Here is a 19589-nt window from a genome sequence, read left to right as displayed (position 1 = left end):
TTTGGCTAGCATAGGTGCATAGACATCATAAAAAGGGACGCAAACTTAACCCAGAAGACTCTAGTGTAAAGAAGTTCTAAAAGCTTCAACTATGCATTCAAAAATATGATTCTGAGAGTTTAGCAATCCTAAGGCATGGGGAATGAAACTGATCCAGTGAGTGGATTCATTCCTGATGATTGCTAGGGCTGGAAGGAATAAACAGTCCTCACAATGCAGAGGCATTGTGTAAAAGTACAGGAACATTTCTAAATCAGAATTAGTTGGGAATAAAAAAAAAATAGATTGATGTAAAATATTTGGAAAAACATGATTTACAGTCTGAAGGAACTTTCACTTCTAATAATTCAAAGATATGAAGTCTTTCAGCAGAAAATATAAATATATTCAAAGTTTGACATTTTTAATCTGGTGAAAGATTTTTTTAGCTGCTCATTTTTTTCCAGTCAATAGATTAGTCCACAGGGAAAAAACTCAAGTACTTCCTAGGCGTGTCGTGTGGCACTGTTTTTGTTGATAAGCAGTAGCAGCTGATTAGATTCAGGTTTTTCTTGCTGGTTGTCAATGTTTTAGGAATTTGTGGTGCACAACTAAGCGACTTTGGGTTGTCTTAATCTGTACATACAAACAGACAGAAACAAGGAGCAGCAAGTTCTCCCCATGCAGATCAATAAACCTGATAATAACTCAATCCTGCCAACTGGCATTGATTAACGTGCTGGCAGACATGCAGGTCGAGATTGCTGTGAGATAGATGAAAAAAAAACACTTATCTGTGCCCTTGTTTTCTTCGGTAATACAACTACAGGATCAAAATTTATTCACATGATAGAACCCACGTGAGAAAAGAGTGGGTTTGCAAACCTATAGTGGGGGTTAGTTTGTTTTTTAAACCAGATTAAATCTCAAGGATTAGTTAGTGGTAAATTTCATGTAGCAAAGGCATCACTCATAGCTCTCTTGCATCAGAACCTGTCTGAAGAGATGTGTTTGATTTTCTGAAAGGCTGAACTGCTGTGATGTTTTTAAAATACCCAACAGCATAAAATTCCCACAGATTCTAACAATTTAGCACAAGAATTAAAAAGGAAAAACAACAATCACATTATGATTTACATCTACATTTGCTGAATCTTAAGATGTTTTTGTCAACTTCTGTTGAAACTTTCAACATTTTTGGATATACAAATAGTTTTTGTACATGAAAACTTTTAATTTGCAATGAACATTAGTGCTTACTGTTTGTACTATAGAGCTCTTGTTTGTATGAGTTATCCCAGAAAATAATTTCAAGACAAACAAAGATGTATAAACATTGGCTTTTCAGCTGATACTTGATATTCATTATGCATAGAGGCCCAGATTCCTTTGTAGAGAATCAATATTTGCATCATGTTTGAGTCATTAAACAAGAGACAAGACCTGATTGGTTGTTTACAGCTCTAATGTTGCAGGGAGATAAATAAAGCTTCTCATCTTGCAATCATCTCCATCCATTCTTCACACCCCCGTAGGGCTTCAAACTCATTTCGGCAGAGTAAGAGGGCCAGTGACATGTGCCAAGAGGAAGAGCGGGATTTCCACAAATTAGGACAAACAGATGAATTAAACATCAGGACACTGTCGGTTTCTGAATCTCTTCGCGAGTTTGAAAATAAGGAGCTATCTATGTTAAAGACTGGCAGAGTTTGGAGCACAGAGCTTTTGTCATAACAGGAAATGTGCAAGCAGAGTTGATGTTCCTAAAAGTACAGATTTTGGTGACATAAATGAGATCATAATAAATTGTTACAAAACGTCTCCTTGGTATAATGTGACAATTGTCATACAATTTTACTTAGCATGTGAAAAAATTGCAATAGCCCAGTTGCATAAGTACCTACATTTTAAACTACTACTTTTAAATTCAGGTTTTTAGCATTGAGTCTTACGGCAATATTGCAACATTGCACAAGATCTGAGCATTTGTAAAAAATATGAGAGCAGTTTCTTCACAGCATTCTCTAGAAGATTCTGAACAGGTCAGTCAAAAACCTTTCCTCTGGTTAAGCAGTTCTGTTGAGCACAAGTTTTATCCCAACCAACAGTGTCCAACATCTGGGAGCAAGATGCTGGCAGGCAAAATGGACATGGGATGCCGTAATAAGTGACGGGAACAGTGCACAAGTGTGTCTGTGTGGAGTATTGGTTGGAGGTTCCCCGATCAAAATAGGAAGCACCAGTGAGAGGGGTGGGGAACAAAAGAGAAAAGACTTCCATGATAAACGGGTGATCATTTATCGTGGAAGAAAAAGAGGACACTCAGGATAGGAACAATTTAAGAACCTGAAAAAAATACCTAGAGCTCAAAGACAAATTAGAGAAGTTGGGGAGTGAAGGGGTAAAGAGAGGTAGGATAAAAGTTGAAGTTTATTAAGTAAATAAGGTCTTACGCTCTTGAACATGCTGACATATAATGACAGTTTCTGGTTTGTGTCTGTTTTTGAGATTGTGTGATATTTTATGAGCATCACATAAAACTTATGTCAGCCATCTGTTCTGTGACCTGGTTGCAGTTCGGTGTGACATCTGTGTAAGTATTAGAAATGCAGCACAGCTACTGGCTGAATTTCATGGCACGAGAAGGAAGATGACTGTACAAAATAAATGTCTGGAGAAAATTGTTATCTTGGACGGCTGAGCTTTATTTCTGATTGATCAGATTTACTATACCTCCTGGCAGAACTCAGAAAGAATCAAAGATAAAATTAAATCAAAACGTGCTTCGATAAAGTTTTTGCTGAATGATGTAGATACTTTCACAATCAGGTCATGGTAACTATTTCATTGTTTTGCACTCCTTTATTTTTCTAAGTGAATTGAATAGGATTTAAAAGAATATGAGGGGAAAAAACTCATTTGATGTTAACAAGGACACAATCAGTGAAGACAATGACTTCAAATGGTTAAATCAAAATTTATAAGATTACAGTGATTGTAGGAAATTATTACGTCTCCTCTTTATGACAAGTAAAGTAGGAAAGTACAAGGTGGAAATCATTCAGTTTCATCTTTTGCTTGATAAAAAAATTACTTAATTAGCAACAGTTTCAAGATAAAAAATCTCAAGCTTCATTTAGACATTCAACAGTCCCTTGGAATTAAAAAGTCCATGTGTTACACCGAGCGTCCTTCATTCATCAATAAAAACTGGAATTATGCAGATTGGCTTTGCAGAGACAAAAACATAAAATTTCAACATAAAAAAATTAAAGTAAATAGCTAAATAAAAACTACATTCTATAACTCCTTCATTTGTTGTTAGGAAAAGAAAGTTTTGGTAAAAATTGTACATTACTGTTCCTTCAACAAAAATGATAAAGTTAGTGGTTTACAGACTTAAAAAATGAACAATGCTTGATATCTTCAAAGAATTTACTATTTCCAACAAAGAAACAGAGTTCAGGTTTTCTAAACAGCTATGTAGTGTCATTTTGCCCTTATCTTTAGTTGATTATGTTAGTGTGTTATTTATGCTAAAGTCATCTTAAATTAGACAAGAAAATCACAAGAAATGTTGCCTTTTTTCCAGATCCAAAAGGGCATAAAAACATACATAAAACAACACAAACATCAGACAATCAATTTGGTAATTTCATAAAAAGAGAATCAAGCACAGCAATCTTGTGATATTATAACGAACTTGGTTATTTTTTAAAATACAGACTCTTATATGTTTTAAACGTTGCTCAATGTTTAAAAATGGTTTTTAAAGTCAAGAAGAGGAAATGCAAGCAACCCAGAAAAGCTACTAAAATCAGGCTAAGGCTCTGTCTCTAATTTCTACTCAGAGAATTTAGTATTCTGCTTATCATGTTTTTATTGATGTTCTCTTGCTGTGCATATGCTCAAGGGGTATTTTCAGTTGTTTTACACTTTTTTGTTTAGTGCATATTTCCACATGTGTTATTCATAGTTTTGATGCCTTCAGTGTGAATCTACAATGTCAATAGTCATGAAAATAAAGGAAACTCATTGAATTAAAAGGTGTGTCCAAACTTTTGGTCTGTACTGTACATTATCCAGCTGTTATTTGTAAAATTAACTAACCTTGGCTTATTTATCAACATATTGCTTACAAACCTTCTTGTAACTTCTTAATTGGTCTTCAAAAAGGCCTCTCCAGGATTTCATTTGTTTTTGCTCTTTCACTCTAATCATTTTCATACTGATCAGTTTCTTTTACTTGTCTATGGCAGTGTATTGTGCATTGTGAGGCTAAAAAATAATAAATGTGGAAATTGAACCCCCTAATCCGCCCGGGTGGTGAGGCAGTAACAGGGTTCCTACACAATTTATGTTTCTATACTATTGCCCTTGTCCAGATGCATCTGTTCAAATGTGTCATGACTTTTAAGATCTAACATTGCAACTGATTTGGATTATTTTGTTAGGTGTTTGAGGTTTAGTATCAATGTGTTCCAGGTATTTGAAGCAGCAGAAGTGTGTAATATAACTGTAATAACTGAAATGCAAACCCATGAAAGTTTGGGAAAGTTCATATACTGTAAATGTGCATGGGTAGGCTGGTTTACAGTCAACAACTTAAGATGGAATGTTATGAACTTATTTTGATTACCTATCATCTTGAAATTAGGAAAATCTAAATTGTCATATAGATTTAAACTTGTTTTTTTTTTTTGATAGACCTTTTGTCATAAAATTAAGTCATATTAAGATGACCAAATGGTAGCTTGACTTGTCACAACAGTTTATTTCTGTTATCTCAAGAAAGCATAGCTTTAGTTTCTTGAGATTAGAATTTCATCGACTTATCTGAAGAAAATTAAACCTCAAACTGGTTTTTTATGATCACAGTTGATCTTAAAATATAAAGGCTAAAATTCAAATTAGAGTGATGTGGTCTACTGGCTTAAGATGGAAAAAACCTGATCCTAAACTGATGCATTACTAAATATTGAATGACAATTATTATTATTAAAAAATACTTTCATATGTCAAAATAATGAAATAGTCAATTCATGATCTTGAAATTTGCAGCCATTATTACTGTTCACACATTTATTACAAATAAAAAACATATCCAAGTATGGAAAGATGCATCTCCATACTCAGTTATATTTTTTTTATAAGCAGATTCTAAACATGCTAAGAGTAAATTGTATAAATATCAACGCTACACAGAAACTCTGAATGACTTTATACTTCCCTTTACCTTCAGGATGGAGCTTGTGATGCAAACCAGATTTAACTGGCTAGCTACTCCCCACAATGAGGTTTTTCCACACAGCTAAAATAGATATGACTAAGTAGACACACTCACTGTGAGGTGGAAATACTGACTGGATGTTACCGCGAAGAGATCCAACTTGATAACATGCAAAATCACTCTAATTGAAGATATCTTAGCTGTTGGTGTCATGTATAATCCCAAAGCGGAAGAGGGAGAAGTTGAAGACAAAAAATTATTGGAAAAAAAAAGAAGATCCATGACAACCAAAATGAACAAAGTTTTAAATTCAGTTAAATGATAGGAAGCAATTTCATATTTATGGCAGGCCTCTGGTAAGAAAAAGCCCTGTCAACACACCGCTGGGTTATTGCTTGATATTAACAACCTTTTTAAATCTGTACCATTTATTGGTCATGGTTAATAGGCTAATGTTGACTGAAAAATAAGCAAAAGTTCAAATAATTATTTTTAGGAAAACCTTCAGAAGCCTAAAAACTACAGATCAAAACCACTTCAAATATTACAAGAAAGTTTGTCTTATTCTGCAATAAAAAATAAGGTACTTATTAAGACTTGTGCATGTAGTGCATCCCTACAGGCAATGGTCAGAGACCTGGGTGTGGTATTTGCATATCCAAAGGCTCGGTTCCCCGTAACTTTAAAGCTAATTTTTTTAGATATGTATAAAAATATCTCTCTTTTTTTTGGAGTGCTTTCTACTCAAACATCTGCAGCTCTGAGTAATTTCACTGAAAAAAAAAAAAAAGAAAAAAAAGTGGAACATGATTCAGAACCGCAGAGGAGGCCTCAGCTGCTTGGTTACAGTTCAGTGCCTCAGACACATTCAGAGAAAAAAAAAACGAAAAAAAAAAAACTGAGACAAAGCTTGCTTTTTTCCTCATAAGTACGAGCTACACATTCCTCTCATTCTCAGCTGGTGCTGCTTTTGGTCTCAGCTTCTTCTGGGAAATTCATGGCATTCTGCACTTTAGTTCTCTGCTCAAAAAAATATATATCCAGGGTGTTAAACAAACACGCCTCAAAACCCAGAAGCAGAAATCCCCAGAACATCTTCAGAATGCCAGGTTAGAAAATTACAGATTTCTACTTCTTAGTGCTTGATTTGTGTTAAAGTAACCACGGCAACCAGACCCCAATCTACCTGCTTTGACAAACAGGTGTGAAGTAAGGCTTAATAATTTCTCTCAATGCCAGCTTACATGTAACAAGCACCTGAGTCAACCTCTGTCTTTTGAAGAATAAAGACACAAAGAAATGGTAGAAAAGTTCACTCTTTGGCTTTCATCTTTTTAAGCAACAATAACAAAAAAAATACTCCTCCATATTATTGCTTTTTTCCTCCTCTGGCAAGTAAAAAAAAGTGATAAAACAACCTGTCTGACTGAGCTGTTAATTTCCGTCTTTGGTCTGTCACTTTAGGATCCGCTTGAATAAAAAATACACCTCTTTCATCCCTTCCTGTTGACAGCTCATTACCTTGCCCTCTCTTTAACTCAGGAACCCCTCATCCCTTTTCTAAAAACACTCCATTCAGACGTCTTTCAGTCCCATCTCCATCTGTAGGGTGATGGAATATGTAGTCAAGCACATTTCAGGTCTGCGCAGGGAAACAACCTTTCATCGTTTGTTTCTGGAGAGAGGCACACCAAACTGATCCGTTTCGCATCAAAGTATTAACGGCTAATTAATTTACTGGGTGTGGAAGGAAGAAAACAGATTTATAGCCTGAACAGATGTTGCTCCAGCTAATATGTGGAACAACCTGTCTTTGCACATCCTAGCTGCACAGACCGGTAATTACTTCAATTCGTCTCATTCCTTGGCATTTAGTTCCAGTATAGCAGCAGATTTTAGCTCATACAGTCAAATATGTCAAATATGTTTTAGTCCTAAAAATAGTCAGCTTATTTATGTTATGTTTTAGAGGATGTATATTTTACAGATTAAGGCATTGGTGATTTAATATTGTTTTTAAATGACGAGCCAGATTTCTATAGAACTTCACATATTCAGTCTGGTTTGTGGCAGAATCCAGGAACAAAACACAACAATTTGTGATTAAAATTTCTCTCATTGCTGGATCCATTAGAACAGTGGTGTCAAAACTGTTTGCCATGTGGGTCAAAATCGCCTGGTTGAAAATACTAGAATGTTTCTACAGGCAAAAAGGTTTTATTGTGAAATTTGAACATTTTACCTGCTTAACATTAAAACAAACACACACTAGTTTACTGAAAACAATTTTTGCAAGTTTGCCCTGCTCAAGAAAAGGTTTATAATTTCTTAAAGTCTTGGCTTGATTTTTTTTTATTGTCTTTGTCTAAAAAAATGTCATAATTTGCATCATTGTTCAACAGTGGACATGGGCTGCACGCAATCATGTGTGCCCACAGGGAACACTTTGGACACTCCTGTTGCAGGCAAAAATGTGGATCTTGATTTGCACAAGTTTTGAAAATAACTAACTCTGTGTTACCGATCAATTTCTGAGAAAAGCCAGAAATTGGCTTCAGCACAGAATTGAGACAAAAAGCTTCTTTTGGAGAGTTAAATCATCCTGAAGTGGAGTTAAAAAAACTTTGATTCAGAATGATTGTTTTTTTTTATAAACTGGAGGTCGCAGACGTGCTGTGACTGTGATATTCACCCTACCTGTTCAATCTCAAACACATCCTTTTAAGCCTTTAATTCTCACTTCCTGTTTTTTTTCTGAGCATGTTTTCCAGACTGCTATAAACAACTGAGAAAGAAAAAAATAAACAAAAAACTTTACCATGTAGTTTAAAATTATGAAATGTAAAATATATAATTCTATTTAACATATATACTTTTTGCAGTTTTTAACTGGCTTTAATGCAGCAGCTTAGTAACACACTTAAAAAATAAAACCTTTTATGAATAAAAAATGGTGTGGTTTTCAAGGATTTAAAGGTTTTGTTCATATCTATAAGTCTTTAACCCATCTAAAGGTAATGTCACCACACTAAATACATTCATTAATACATAATCAGGCTGTCATTAAAGCAGACAGGGAACTTTTAAAGGCCAAAGTTACAAAAAAAATTTAATGAAATATGAACATTGTTTTTTACTTTATTATTTTAAAAACTGAAACTGCAATAAAATAATGACCCTTGTTTTTTACTCTGTTTGTTATTTTTGCATTGTGAGCTAGAAATGATGGCAAACAGCCAGCCTTTTCCTGTGTATTTTTATGCATAAAATATATAATTTACGTAGTCTGACTGACCTCAAACCAGTGACGAAACTGTTTAAAAAGCTGATATAAAGTTTGAAAAGCAGCAGGTCTTCAAGCCTGCCTTGCTTCTGAAAAGCATCTTTTCTCTTTGTCCTAAACTAAAGCAGGGTGGGTGATACATTTAAAAGCCACAGTAAAAATTTGAGTTACTCAAAGGACAGCAGGTCTGGGTGAGGCTCTGCCTCCTCAGTGCCTCCTCCTGAGTCTTTACTGCAGGGGGCGCCGTTACCAAGCAGGACCTCCTCCCCCAGGCTGATGCGGCAGGGTGCCTTGCCCAAAATCGGAGAGGAGGCGAGCCGGGAGTCTGGCGAGGATGCCCTCTGCCAGACGTCGCAGGGTTTGGCTCGGGACTCCAAAGGAGGATCCTTGTTGATGAGGTCTGGCACAGAAAGCTGAAGCTGGTGTCGATGTTCCTCCTCACCTCCTTCTGGGCTCCCTTTTTCCTCCTCCCCATCTTTGACTTCATCAGTCGTGGATTTGGTCTCCTCTGTCTCTGAATCGGGTTGGTTCGCCACCAGACCGAGTGGGTCTGTGATTTCTGTCGACCTCTCCTCCTGCTCCTCACTGCCTCCTGGTAGCTTTTCCTCACTCTTCCTCTCCTCGTTGGGGCCCTGAGATGTTTCTTCAGGGGAGGGCAGAAAGGGGGGAGAATCTGCCGGGTCTGGCGAGGCGACTACAGGGTCAGAGGAGATCATCATGTCCTGGGTCGTCTTCAAAGCTCGAGGGACGCGCTTCTTTCCTGTTGGCGGCGGTGGGTCGAGGCGAGGAAAGGAGTCAAACATGTGGCTGGAAAAGAGGAGAGGGAAGAAGGGATTAATCTCAGAAACTAATGGACCAGGTTTTACTGCAAAAGCTGAAACTGTTAAAATATAATATAATAAAATTATTTATTGTTGTAGAATGTTCAGTACAGGTTTCAGGTTTTAATCTGGTGCCCTCTTTACTATAGGCCTAAAGCCTCTAAAAGAATATGGAAAATGTGAGAATAGGAAAAACACCACCATCATGCCTGAATAAAACCATCATTCCTTTTACCTTTACACTGAATTACAACCATTTAAAGCTTCCGTGCTGCTTCAGTGCAGCTGAATGAAAACACAAATCCTGTCCTATGATTAAGACTTCCAACTTCTTTCTGCCTGCAAATGACAGCATGTTGGGTGACAGAGAAGTTAGAACAAGTGGGCTAGTTTCACTTTAGACCAACATTCTAATGATTAGTATCACAGATAATCAAAGCCCAGAGAATTCAGCAAACTAAATTAACACAATAAAGAGGCTATGCACCACTGAAGAATAAAATAAATCTCAGAGGAGTTGAAGGTTCAGACATCCGCAAACCTCAACAACATGAAGTCAATTAGCGCTCTCCATCTACACATTTTTAACCAAATTTTCCAACCATTTGCACTCTCTCTGTTCCTTTTCCATAGAAAAAACTGCCTTTTCTATACTTTTGTGTTATCACTGTAAATCATTTCTAGATCAGCCACCAGCTGGTCGCAGCACATGGCTGCTCATCCTGACCGTCCTGGATCTGGTTCTGCTGGTTGAGGGAGTGGCTCCTCTCCACTGTCTCGAGACGTCGCCTACAAACTGTTCTGGAGCTGAACAGTGAGAGTAACACACCCACCCTCTGCTTTCTTCAAGGACACAAGTCCTCCATTCCACAATCAATATCAGGACGACAAAGAGGAAGATGCTGCTGCTATACATCACTTGCAGCAGGTCCTTTCATCACCATTAAAAAGACACGGTTGTGTTATTTCATCTGTCAACAAAAAAGGAACTGCTGCATTTGGACAATTTGACTTGTGAAATAAATTGAACATTTGAATAAATAAAACACAAAGAAATAATCTGTTATAAAACCTTCTTTAAACAAAAATATACTAATTAAAGTGGAATTAAAAATGTGGTCTTAAGTGTTTTATTTTTCTAAACAGAACACTTAGAAGAACTATTTTCTGCTGAGAGGGTTTAACCTAGTGAGGGTAATAACGATTCATTTTCAAATGTGCTTGCATGAATATGGTAAATAATATCTACCGGCAGCATTATTAAGATTTTTATTTGTTTTAATTAGAGATTATCTGTCTCTTTTTTTAAATAAAAGTTGACAGGTCTAAGTGGGAATAATAGCCATCATACATTGGATTACAGTGTAAGGTAATCTGTTCAGATAATACAGAAATTATTGAAATCATAAATTTCATTAGAATTATTGAAACAGTTTATCATAGTAATGCAGGAAAATACGTAAGAACAAAAATAGTCCTGATACATCATGGTTTAGATTAGGGCACCTAAAATCTTTTCTCAGAGGTGCAAAATTGAAGTACCAGAGGATGAAATGGCGATATGAACTGGAAAACTCAAACAGCAGGAACTGATAGCAAACAAAGCAGACACTTGAGCTCTGTTTACACTTTTTGAGTCTCATTTATCAAAAACCTGGAATACATTTGGGGTCAGAAATGGTAGGAGGACAAGTTCCATGTGTGATTTATGAAACCATGTGTCTTTTGGCTAATCCCAGTTTCCAAACAAACAGGTGTTGATATGTTTGGCGGTAAGAAACAATTGTCAGTGATAATCAACGAACCCCTTAATTCATTGTTGCAGTGGCACTACCCACAAACCATTTGAAAAATATACAAATAAAACAGCAGAAAACACATTTTCAAACAACAAGACGACAGATACATTAAAAGTCAACCAGTAATGCCATTCTTTACACAAATGAAGTATCTGCAAATATTGTGATTTATCTTATACTACTTGCTGAAAATAAGCCATATAATAGACATGCTGTTTCCCTCTGACTCAAAGCAGTGTATCATGCAACAGAGCACCAAATTAAACCTGACTGTCCACTGCAGTATTGTGCACAACTACACAAGCCAAAATGACTTGATTATTAGGCATGTAGAAATAAATCCTCTAGCCAGTCCAAGGACAACCCATCATTCTTTCAATACCCCAAAAGTGTCATCCCATAGGAGTCCATGAGCTTTAACTGAAATGTCCTGCTGTCCAAAAACCTCAATGTGAAGAATAGCTGTACTGATATCGGAGGTCAGATTTCCTCTCTCAAAAAGGGTTTTAGATTTTGGCACTGTGCCATAATGACAATCCTTGAAAGGTAAAATTGAACTAATAATTATTGATCACTCTGCACAAAAGTCTCTGTGCTATCCATGAAAAACTCACTCCTGTGAACAATTACAAGAATAAGCTCAGTCACTGCTAAAATGTGGTATTTCAAAAGCTAAAAGGAGATTTTTTTTCTCTTTTTTTTTTGCATTGTTCTTCTTGTTATCAAATTAGTTGGCAAAGCATACAACTGTAATGTTGTTTGGTCAAATCAATTAGGTTTGTTGATTCATCTTGCACTGCAGTAATATTTGCAGTAATATTTCTCAAACAGCTGCAACACAAATCCACATAGAGGATCTAAAATCAGACGTGGAATTTCAGCAAATTCTACTCTGAAACCTAACTTTAAGTATTTTGAATTGAGGAAACTCTTCTTTCAGCACTATGCTCCTTTGTTAAATGTTATGGGGAAAAAATAAGGCTGTAAAATATGTATATTCAAAAAAATTAAGCTTTTTTGGCTGTTTTTAGCACCCAGAAGTATCAAATGTATGTAATTAACTAATAGATCTCTAGAAAATGTTATTTCTAGCCTGGTTGGTGTTCTTCGCCTTGTGGCAGAGGGAGCAGTGTTTACCAACCTTTTGCCTGAAAAAGATACAGGATAAAGATGATGACGGAACTTGACTTAATGTCATGTTTTGATTGTTGACTCTATGTTGCATTGTGTTTCTGTGTTTGATATGATGTAAAGCACTTTGAAATGCCTTGCTGTTGAAATGTGCTATACAAACAAAATTTGATTTGACCAATTTTAGAAGCTAAGCTAAGTGTCCAAATATTGTTCTCTTATTTTCAGCAATAAGCACAGTCACACCTACGCAATTCCTCCTGTTTTTGGTCTGAATATGGTAGTTTGAGTGCTAGCATCAGTGCTTACTTTTAACTCATTGTTGGATTGAACCTTTGCTGGAAGTTTGTGATGCAATTCACCTGCCGTAAGAAATCATACAGTTGCTCATCTGCTAAATATTTCATCATACAGTGCTACATGGGTTGCTGTCTATATTTTACAGTCCTGAGTTGACACAATGAAACATAAACAAGTCCTGCATAATTTTTAGAACCCCTGACTATATATAAATCTAAATTGAACTGATACAACTAATGACAATTTTTGTGAGTGAATGCATATTTACACACCTGCTAGCAGAATTGTGGCCAAGTTTGTCCATGCAGCTCCAAACTGCGCCAACATTCTTGTTGACCTCAGTGACGCCGATGTCTCCAAGGTGGCTCGGCTCCTTCCTTCTCAGCAGGTCGTTGACCTTATGGAAAAGAAAATTCTCAGCTTTGAAGAAAGATAAGTTATCTGGGTATTTTTGAGAACCCACAGAGGTCCTTGCTACAAATCAGCTTATGATGTACTGACCTTTGCCCCAACTGCCTTGCCCAGGTTAATGGCATTTTTCAGCCTTTGCTGTCCTCCAGAGGATGGAGAGTCGATGAAGGTGGAGCCAGAATTGGAATTAGCTGATGCTGAGAGGGATCGGATGGAGTGCTGACCTGTTCTGGAGGTCTGAGGGCTCTGCTTCTGGGCAATGGAGTTCTCAAACAAACTCTGATCAACTGTACAAAAAGCAAACAAAAGAGAGTGTTATAAAAATTACCACAAAATCTTAAACAGAACCAAAAAAAAAGTGTTTTAGAAGAAGGAAGTACAGCAAAGCTGCAAACTTTTAAAACAGTAAATGATATAGATGAGGTTCCAACAGAAATGAACATGTTTTTCCGTATTCCTCCGCACCAAGAATAATGAGATTCAGTAAATTATTTTAGGGCTCCTACACATTTTTATGTATTATTGCTATTCTCTTCTAAAAAGTTTACAGAGTTCTTGAGCAATTTCTTTTTCAAACGTTTTGAGTGCAGAATCTGCAAAAACCACAAATTCAAGAGATTGCTGCATGGCAGGACGGATGTGCACACTCAGCAAGCAGGACATGGATTAAAATAGAAATATGCAAATTGATCAGTTTTCTGACCTGAAAAAAAAGATCCTATTTCTTACCTTTTCATTATTTTCAGGGCTTCTCAGAAAAAGTAGGAACCCATTTTTTAAATTCAGGCTACTTTTTATTGTATGAGCTTATTGAAGGACTGAAAACTATCTCACTGTAAGATTCAGCTGTGCTTAAAGCAAACTGATATTGCATCATCAAAGTAAGATTCAATTTTATTTTGCGAAACTGAATTTAGCTTGTGGAATTTAAATAATAAAGGCAATAGCACTACTATACCAAGTGAATAAAGGATGGTTAATAAACAACATGTTAGACTACTGCAGTGGAACACAAAACAAGCAGACAGTAGCAGCAATCATGCATGAATGAGTCAGAATGCAGACTCAGAAACAGCAAAACAGAAAGAAGTTCAGTTCAGCTCAGTCCACCAAATATCTTACCTCTTGCAGAGACATATTTCTCGGAAAGCATTTAACGAGACAGAGAAGAATTAGATTTCAGATCAGGTTAGCCCGTAAATGTGCACATTACTCCAATGTTTCTGCTTCGGAACAAAAATTGTTGCTTATCAAAAACTCCTCTAAACACAAATAAATGGAGGAAAAACACTGAAATGAATTCAAAATTAAAGGCTAACCTTGACACCTCTTTGCACTCAAATCTTCCATTTGCTGTTCCAATCAAGATATCTAGAAGGGCCCATTAGCCAGACACTCGAGGATATCTAACCCTTTAGTACAAATCAATGTGATGTAAAGTCCATTAACTTCAAGGAAATAGAAAGGGATATGAAAAGGGAAAGAGAACAAAACTGAATGTCTACTAACATGCAGCTACCAAGAAAGGACTGTAAATAAAATTCTGTAGAACAGAGGAACAGAGTGAGTCCACCATTAAAATCTGAAACACATCTGTAATGAGTGACATAAGGTAGTCAACTGACTAGTGGTCGGATGAAACCCTCTTTGTAGGAGATTACACTCTAAAAGAAAAATGGCATGACAAAAAAAGTAATTCGACACATTTTCTGATCTAGTGCAAGTCAAGCAATTGACAGATTTGAGCTCATTTAAGCTTTTTCTTTTTTCTACAGCAAAGACTGCAAACTTTTATTACAAAATAGTTCCTTCAAGGTGACTTGCAGCTGTTTTGATTGCAGATGAAACAGGCTTCATGTTCACATGTTTACTCTTTGCAGCTTCATCTTTTAGTCTCTTTATATCAGATCCAATCAGTATGTCAGGCAGATGAGCAAACATCAGCAGAAGAAGAGACCAGTCGTCTACCAGAAAAACATTTTAAGATTTTTGCTTCTTTAGGGCAATGTATTGCACTTTTTGTCCATTTCATTGTATTTAACCAGATCTTTTGGAGGCGGAATGTTGGAAAGACGATAATAAACCTGAACACATCAGTTAATGTTATCAATAGTTAGTTATATTGAATGTTTTATCACACAAAAATGTTACAGCAACTTGACTGGAAACTTGGGAGTTTTCCAGTAGAGGTTTGGTTAATTTAAATATTTTGTTATGCAATAAGCAGGAACAAGTCTTTTTTCCTGGAAAAAGCTCCAAATACACTGATTCCATCCAGAAATAAAGCTCCAACTTTAACTCAAGACTTAAATAATTCGAGATTTGATGGCTGGATGGATTCATTTATTTGTATTTAACTTCTGATTAATTTTTTACCCATGTATGTCAGCATTTATGTATTTGCTGCACTTCACTTCATGTTGGCCATTCCTACAGTTATTTACACTTTTCCCATATTCAAAACAATGGAAATCCTAGACATTCATTTTTGGAGGACAATTTATTATTAGTAGGGCAGTCAAGAAATATTTGTATTTGAAAAAAAAAAAGAAATGTTATATATATATGAATATATATATGCGTTAATATTTAAAGGCTCCTATCTGAATACATGTTCATTAATTTATAACTCTGAATTTTAACATTCTTCAGCTTTTCTCTGAACAATCTCCTGCTTCAACTTCAACTGTTTGGAGACTACTTGAAATTTCTTTGCCTGATTCATTTACATACAAATAGTGTCTTATCACTATTTATGTCCAATTCTCTGCTGGACTGTCCCTGAACCTTCACTGAAGGGTACGGTTTCCTAAGAATGAATGCTAATCTGATGTTTGTTTAAGACTACTTATTGTTCTGCATTCCAATGTCAATAGTCCCCAACTACAGCCACAGAGAAGTAATAGAAATGTTACAAGTGAATATACATAAGTTAGCTGAGCAAATGCAACAGTTTTTTAAATCTTTTAGTTTGTGCTAATTATCTTTGGTCGAAGGGTCATTTCCTGATTTTTCTGTATGATAAACATCATCAGTTTGATGCAGTGATAAGCAGATATTTGCCTTACTAAATTAAAACCATCTTTGACATTTATTCATGTAGGAACATCACCAAGGATAGTCTGAGATGATTTTCAAGGGAAACAATTAACTTGAATACATAAATAAATAAAAATTCCAAAGAGGAATATTCAAACACAGGAATGATTAATTAATGGAAAACTACTTTATTCCTATTTTAAGAAATCAAAAGTAATCTTCCACCTTGGCACAATGCATCATGTTTTTTGTGTTTGGTGTGTTTTTACATGCAAATACATCAATTGTTATATAGTATGTAGAATAGCTGACTTAACCAAATTTTAATAATGTAACATTCTGCAGAGCAAGTCTGCTTCTTAATAAAACAGACCATTAACATTTACTGAGGATCTTCTGCTAAATTAGGTGACGATTGGACCTCTGTCACACTGTTTAATGTTGCTATGTTCTGGGAAATATAAATACAATTAATGGGCACACACAGTACATTTGTCTCCCACTTTATTGGTGGCATCATGAATATCAGCACTGCTTCTCCTTTACAAATATGCTGCTATTTCAGCAACATAATTGGAATTACTAAACTGGGGCTGTTTAACAGGTGATTTGTTTGATTTGCCACTCATTGTGCTCAGACGTACCACCATCAGTAACACTTACCAGGCAAATTAATTTCAAAAAACTAATTATTCACATCCTTGTAATTAGAGATGGCACAATCTTGTGTGCTGCAGCTTCACTGTGGTTTGTGCAGATGAAAAAGGAAGCCCTTTTTCTTTTTGACAAAAACATAAAAGAAAATAAAATGTAATTAACACCATGCACTGACATTTAAAGTTTTAATTTTGTGCTGTGCACCACTTCTATCTGTTAATCAAGTTTTTTTGTTGTCTAAGTTCTAGTTGAATGAACTCTGAAAATCTAATCAAAAAAGAAGAAGAAGATTAAAATTATATTCATGAGTAAAATTGTGAAATTGCAATAATCGTGGCCACTTTTCGGACGCCAAATGGGACCGTGGACATCTGAAGGGAAAATCAAGGATCACAACACAGACAAAGCTGACAAGCATATACTGTGTAAACTTCAAACACACACCCAAAAGGAGCATAGATTATTTAGAAAGATGGAAATCAATAGAAATTTGAGATTCACATATAAATCCACTGGTAATAACATTCATTAGATTATATAATTCATTGGTGCCCCCAGTCAGTGAATGCACCACACCTGCGTGCTAAAAGGATCGGCAGCCAACAACAATCCTCTTGAGTTCCTGTTGTTACGGAATAAAGAACACTCAGTAATTCTCATCATCAGTGAACTGTGTGTAAATAAAGTCAGTGAAAACACAAAAGCTTGTAAAGGCTCCTAGAAAATAAGCTGTATCACTCAAACATGCTTGAGTTCCTTCAGGCTGCCATATGAGAGAGTGAAACATCAGCACAGAATAGGAAATTCAATGTCCTGCAGCAAAGTTGTTCTATTTTATCTTTTAAAGAGATTAAATCTGTCTGTCATGGAATGTTTTTACGCGTAGGGATCTACTTACTCTACAGGAAGTGCAGACATAGACAAATATTTAAAGCTTTATTTCCATCACAGTGTTTGTGACACTATCGAAATACTTTAATTTTGTCTGAAGGAAAACTTCAAATTGTCGGACATGTTGACTGACCTGCCTCTCCTCTATTCTTACAAATATATTATTAAAAACAACTCTTGAAAGCCACAAACTGCAGATTGTCTGTTGACAATTTGAAAGAGCTATTTTTTTTAACAATCAGTAAGAGATGGTTACCGATTGGCTGCTGCATTGCAGTCTCTTGAACATTTTCATTTGTCTGGGTACAGAAAGCATTAAGGGTGCAGTGGGTAACTTTTATATACAAAAAAACAATATTAACTATTTGTTTCATACTGTAACTATGTTGTCACAGTATAAGATGAGAAAGATCATCTGGGAAAAAAATCAAGGTCATCTGCCTCCTCCCTGTGGTCCTACTGCTGTCTGTGGTAAATAGAAATTTATTTAGAAAATAAGAGACAAATAAAAGATAAAAAAAGAGAAATCCAAACTAACTACAAGTGAAATCAGCAGACATCTGCAACATCGGCCCCTTAGCCACAGAATCTCTTAATGTTTCTAGGAGGAATTATGCAGAATGATCACAAATGAGCACAAAAAACCCCCAACAAAACAATACAAATACATGCAAAGATGCTAAAAAATATATTAAGGCATTTAATCTAACTGAAAAAATAGCAAAGTTGCATGTCTTTGAAAACCTGCTTTTTGAAAAGAAACATCCTTTTACAGGAGGTTTCTTGATGTTTCCTCAGCCAAAATTTGTAATGTAGCTGTAACTGCAAACATGCATGTCTGCTTGCTCGGATCTGATGGGAATTGGTCTTAATGGGCAGCATGTCACAACCTGTGATGGAGTTCAAACTGCTGACTGTGCTGCTGAGGGCTGCAAAACAACAACAACTAATTTCCTGGTGTTTCCAATACATCTCTGTTTACCTTTTGCACTCCCTCAGAAAGCACAAAACAGCAGCAATAGTACTGGAGCACTGAAATGTGCATTAACACAGATGTTAAGGATAATGCTTACAAATGGAAAAGAAGGTGGAATGAAAAGAGATTATTTTCTAAAAAGATGTAGTTATTTTAGTACTCTGTGCATGAGTTGTTCTTTAAATTACAACTAGGACTAGGAGCTCTGTCTGCCACAATTTGCATTCATTTGCATTCGTTCTTTTCAAATGGCTGCTGATTAATAAGACAATAGTGAGATTACTAGTGGAGACGGCAAGATGTAGAGCATAAACATGCAATCACTTACAACCTTATGTCATCATGTTCTTTTATAACATAAAATTTTGTCACACAGAGAAGCAGGTCAAGACGAGAATGAGAGCAGCAATGTGAGATATTTAGGGCCACACAAAAAGTGTTTACCAAGGAGAGCAGAGTCTTTCGTAGGAACCAGACTGAATCCATTGTGAGGATAACGCAATCATCTGCAACACTGCAGAAAATTGTTAGCCTTCTCCAAAAGTAAAAATGAAATGGGACTTTTTCAATGTTGGTCATGTATAACATTAAAATGTTACTCAAAGCTACTCAAATGAAGAGCTCCATAGCAATCAAATGAAAAAACAGAAGAGACTAATGATCTCTTTGGAAAAACAAAGAGATTATCAATAAAAGTAAATATTTTATGTTTACTTGTTGCTTTTTATTTAAATGCATCTTTTCTCAACAGATCACATGTAAAAACCTTCCAATCACCTTACTAAATAACAGCTTTACATTTTCCTGCTTTGTTAACTTCCTAAAAAGCCTGAAAGGCATCATTTGGCTTTGGAGAATCATGAAACTTTTATGTGTTTTCTGGCTTAAGTGCATCAATGTCTGACCTGACTCTTCCCGAAAACAAAAAGTGAAACCAATCAGACAGTCTGGTGGAAAAGACGACGGCACATGGCACCCACATGAAAATATAAGCAGCGATCACTGCGCTGAGAGGCTAAGCGACCTGAAACACGCTCACTTGAACACAAACACCATAATCTTCAGGCCAGAC

The 19589-nt window shown here is 35.9% G+C and overlaps 1 protein-coding gene across 1 annotated transcript; it reads right to left on the bottom strand.

Moving 5' to 3' along the window:
* Window positions 1-2936: 2936 nt before the first annotated feature.
* On the bottom strand, window positions 2937-15374 carry c9h1orf226 (chromosome 9 C1orf226 homolog). Its single transcript, XM_005802318.2, has 4 exons — window positions 14077-15374; window positions 13045-13241; window positions 12816-12940; window positions 2937-9299 (listed from the first exon to the last, which is right to left on the bottom strand). The coding sequence occupies exons 1-4, from the start codon at window positions 14105-14107 to the stop codon at window positions 8660-8662; spliced, it is 993 nt and encodes a 330-aa protein (XP_005802375.1). The 5' UTR covers window positions 14108-15374; the 3' UTR covers window positions 2937-8659.
* Window positions 15375-19589: the final 4215 nt, after the last annotated feature.

This window comes from Xiphophorus maculatus, chromosome 9, assembly GCF_002775205.1.
Source record: "Xiphophorus maculatus strain JP 163 A chromosome 9, X_maculatus-5.0-male, whole genome shotgun sequence".
Lineage (NCBI taxonomy): Eukaryota > Metazoa > Chordata > Actinopteri > Cyprinodontiformes > Poeciliidae > Xiphophorus > Xiphophorus maculatus.
This window is presented reverse-complemented; position numbering and strand designations above follow the sequence as displayed.